Below are 3,016 nucleotides of genomic sequence, written 5' to 3'. Positions count from 1 at the left end.
GTGGTTGGGATCTAGGTTTCCAAGACCAAGACTAGATTTACCTGTGCCTGCCTTGTCCATAACCCGCTTGGTATTTGCAAACCAGCCCTTCTTACCTGAGACTTCAAGTCCCGCAGAGCAACAGGCGCAACAGCTGCAGGCACCGAACCTCCTCGTCGCCCCAAACGCAGCACAGCACACAACCTGCAGCAGCTTCCCTTAGGGGACCTGGAAGGGACCTCATTGCAGATATGCAATGATGGCAATTTTGTCACCATCCTGGGCTATGCCAGATGCTTTTAGTCTCTGGCAGGAGAAGCAAGGGATAGAAGCAGCATTTCCACATAACATGCTGGAGCAGTCACGAGCTGCATGAGCAGCAAGGTCGCTCTGCTCATGTCTTACAGCACTGTCTGAAGTCCATACAAGCCTATCCTTTATTTTTCACCTTGGTTTCCAGTTAAATAAAGCAAAGGTGCAGAAATTCATGTTCTAAAAGATGAACAAAATTCCTAGTGGAAGGACTTCTGCCACTGCAGACCAGTTTATAGCACAGGTGCTCTCCTACGGAAATAAAACCCCTCCTGAGAATAACGTAAGGCAATATTATTTCTAAAAGTTACAAATTACAAGTTCATATTTCAACGAGTCCTTTCCCTCCCTCTTCTTGCTCTTCCTATCTCTTATCCTCTCACCCATTTTTCAACAGGCCTAATAACTTGAGAATGATACATGATTGGTTTTATTTGCCAAGTCTTTTTATACTTCAATAGTCAATCTATTGCTTCCAATAATAGAAGAGTAAGCAGCATGCTTTCTCCTGCTCCCCACAACAGAAAGCAGAGAAGGAATTAGCCATTTATTTAGATACATGCAGGCGTGCACTACGTGTGAGCTGGCTGCTTGGCAGCCAGATGCTGCAAAACTACTTAAGATCACTCCAGACTCCAGCCTGTACTTCAACATGTCTGCAAGCCTGCAGCAAGTTAAGGAGACAAGAACCATGCTCAGCAGCAGATATGATGTTTTTTCACCCTACATGTGGGACGTGGAAATGTGCCTGGGGTGACAGTACTCACTGGATAGACAATCAGTGAAACACGTGGGCTGCGTTCTGCCTTGGCTTTTCCTGAAGTCAGTGGTACTGGTCTTGTTTAAAACAAGAGTTAAGTCTGAATTTCAGCAAATACATTTTAAGAAAAGCCTAAAGAAATCTTGATTTGTTACGATGCATCCACAATGTAAGAAATGCCACAATTCTGTGTCCCTTAAAACAGAAGTTTACAACGACTGGGCAGGCTTTTGAAATTGTATGCATCTGCTTCATGGTATCTAGGTTTACTGAACTCCTAAAACTGCCTGTATATGTTATACGTTACAACACAAAACTATCTTCCCATGACCAGCTCTGTTCCACCAAGGAGTTTGGGGACTGGCACTGGGAGATAAAATAGGAGCCCTGTGCCCTTCGCACCTGCTCGATAAGCAGCTGCCTTGTGCTCCGCACAACCAGCCCAGCCTGGGCTTGCCCACCATGAGATCCCCTCTTGGTCCTGCCATGGGACACCCCGCGGGCATTCCTTACAAACCAGGGACTGTATGATAAGCAAATTACCTGGATATTGAGAAGCCAAATACTAGCTACATGAAGGATGAGATACAATACAGCAGTGGTTAAGACTTTAGGGAGCACAGTAAATGCACTGCAAGCGCTTCTCTGCATACACAGACCTGAAAATTAAGTCCATAGGATGCTGTTGGCTCAGAAAGCCAACCAGACCCCATGTTCCACTAGCCTAGCAGCACACAGAGCCCAAAAATCATGAACTAAAACAATCTGGATCCTGTTTGATTGTTCAGCTCTGATAACTCACCTTCCCTGTGTTCTCATCAAACTAATGACAAGAAAACACAGGCAGAACAATATTAAACTCAGGCTCATTTTGGCAAAGTTGCCATACCCAAGATTTTGTCACTTAGTACTACTTGCACTTCCTGTGTCACCTTGTGCCCCAAGTAAAAATGAAAGCTTGTTTTTCTCAAGACACCAATAATTTCTACTCAAATCCTGGGACAGCCTAATTTTTTACCCAAATATTATTTTCTTTTTGTGTGAAACTTGCTTAAGGCAAGCAGCTGGCCATGGCAGGTCCAATTGGCTCTTTCCTTGTATTTGGTGCATCCTCCTTGAGCTCTGACCCAAGATACTCCACAAGAGGAAAGCAGCAGGCTCAGGCTGGAAACCAAGGGGCAGTCCCTGGGGACGCTACTGGGGGTGCTGAGCCAGCTAATCCCACCCAGGACAGCTGATGTGAAGCAGTGGTTGCAAACCCTCAAAATGCTCTGGGTTAAAGCAGAAAAGATGATCATGCCCCAGAGGCACAGTAGTTGTGCCAAGTGCACAGAGTCTCTAAAGCCCACCCTGTGCTCAGAGGCTGCCCTGCTCTCGTGGGAGCTCCTGCCCTTGTCAGCTCAGCCTGGCACCCCAAACAGCATTTGTTTTATGGAGGAACAGGGTGACACACAATTATTAAATGAAAAGTACGAAATAGGGGAAACGTAGAATGTAAAAAACCCCAGTTTTATGACTGATAACATAATAATCACTCTTTGATGTGATTTTTGGGTGATGGACAACGTATCTTACCCTGACAGGAATACCTGTGTGCCTGCGAGCTTCTCTGCTTCCTCCGCCTGCATCAACTGCTCTATAAAGGTATTGCCTCTCCTCACAAACTTCTGGGACCCCAGCAGCAGAAAGTGGTGCCTCCCTGAGTCCCTAAAAGATCTTTTCCTCCTTCCTCACCCCTTCCTGCAGCCTTTGCCGTAGCCGGCAATTTCCCTGGGAGGGAACAAGGCTGCCCGCGCGCCCCGGGTGACATGGCCACGCCGATTGCCTTTTTGACGCTGATGCCAAAGTAAATCCCCCGATACCACAGCTCCTGTTCTGGAAACGGGAGGATGCAGGCGGTGGTGCCGAGGGCAGCACCGGGGAGCGGGGAGTCCGGCCATGAGCCCCCGCCTGCGCTTCCCCCCG

General features: G+C 47.4%; 1 protein-coding gene across 1 annotated transcript in view; it reads left to right on the top strand.

Moving 5' to 3' along the window:
* Positions 1 to 2,608: 2,608 nt before the first annotated feature.
* The window catches only part of SLC10A4 (solute carrier family 10, member 4), a 2,836-nt gene continuing 2,428 nt past the window's right edge, over positions 2,609 to 3,016 (top strand). Inside the window, exon 1 of the mRNA XM_010006136.1 lies at positions 2,609 to 2,695. Coding sequence (XP_010004438.1) covers positions 2,609 to 2,695 — 87 coding nt within the window. The remainder of the gene's footprint in view (positions 2,696 to 3,016) is intronic.

This window comes from Chaetura pelagica, unplaced genomic scaffold (assembly GCF_000747805.2).
Source record: "Chaetura pelagica isolate M959 unplaced genomic scaffold, ChaPel_1.0 scaffold189, whole genome shotgun sequence".
Lineage (NCBI taxonomy): Eukaryota > Metazoa > Chordata > Aves > Apodiformes > Apodidae > Chaetura > Chaetura pelagica.
This window is presented reverse-complemented; position numbering and strand designations above follow the sequence as displayed.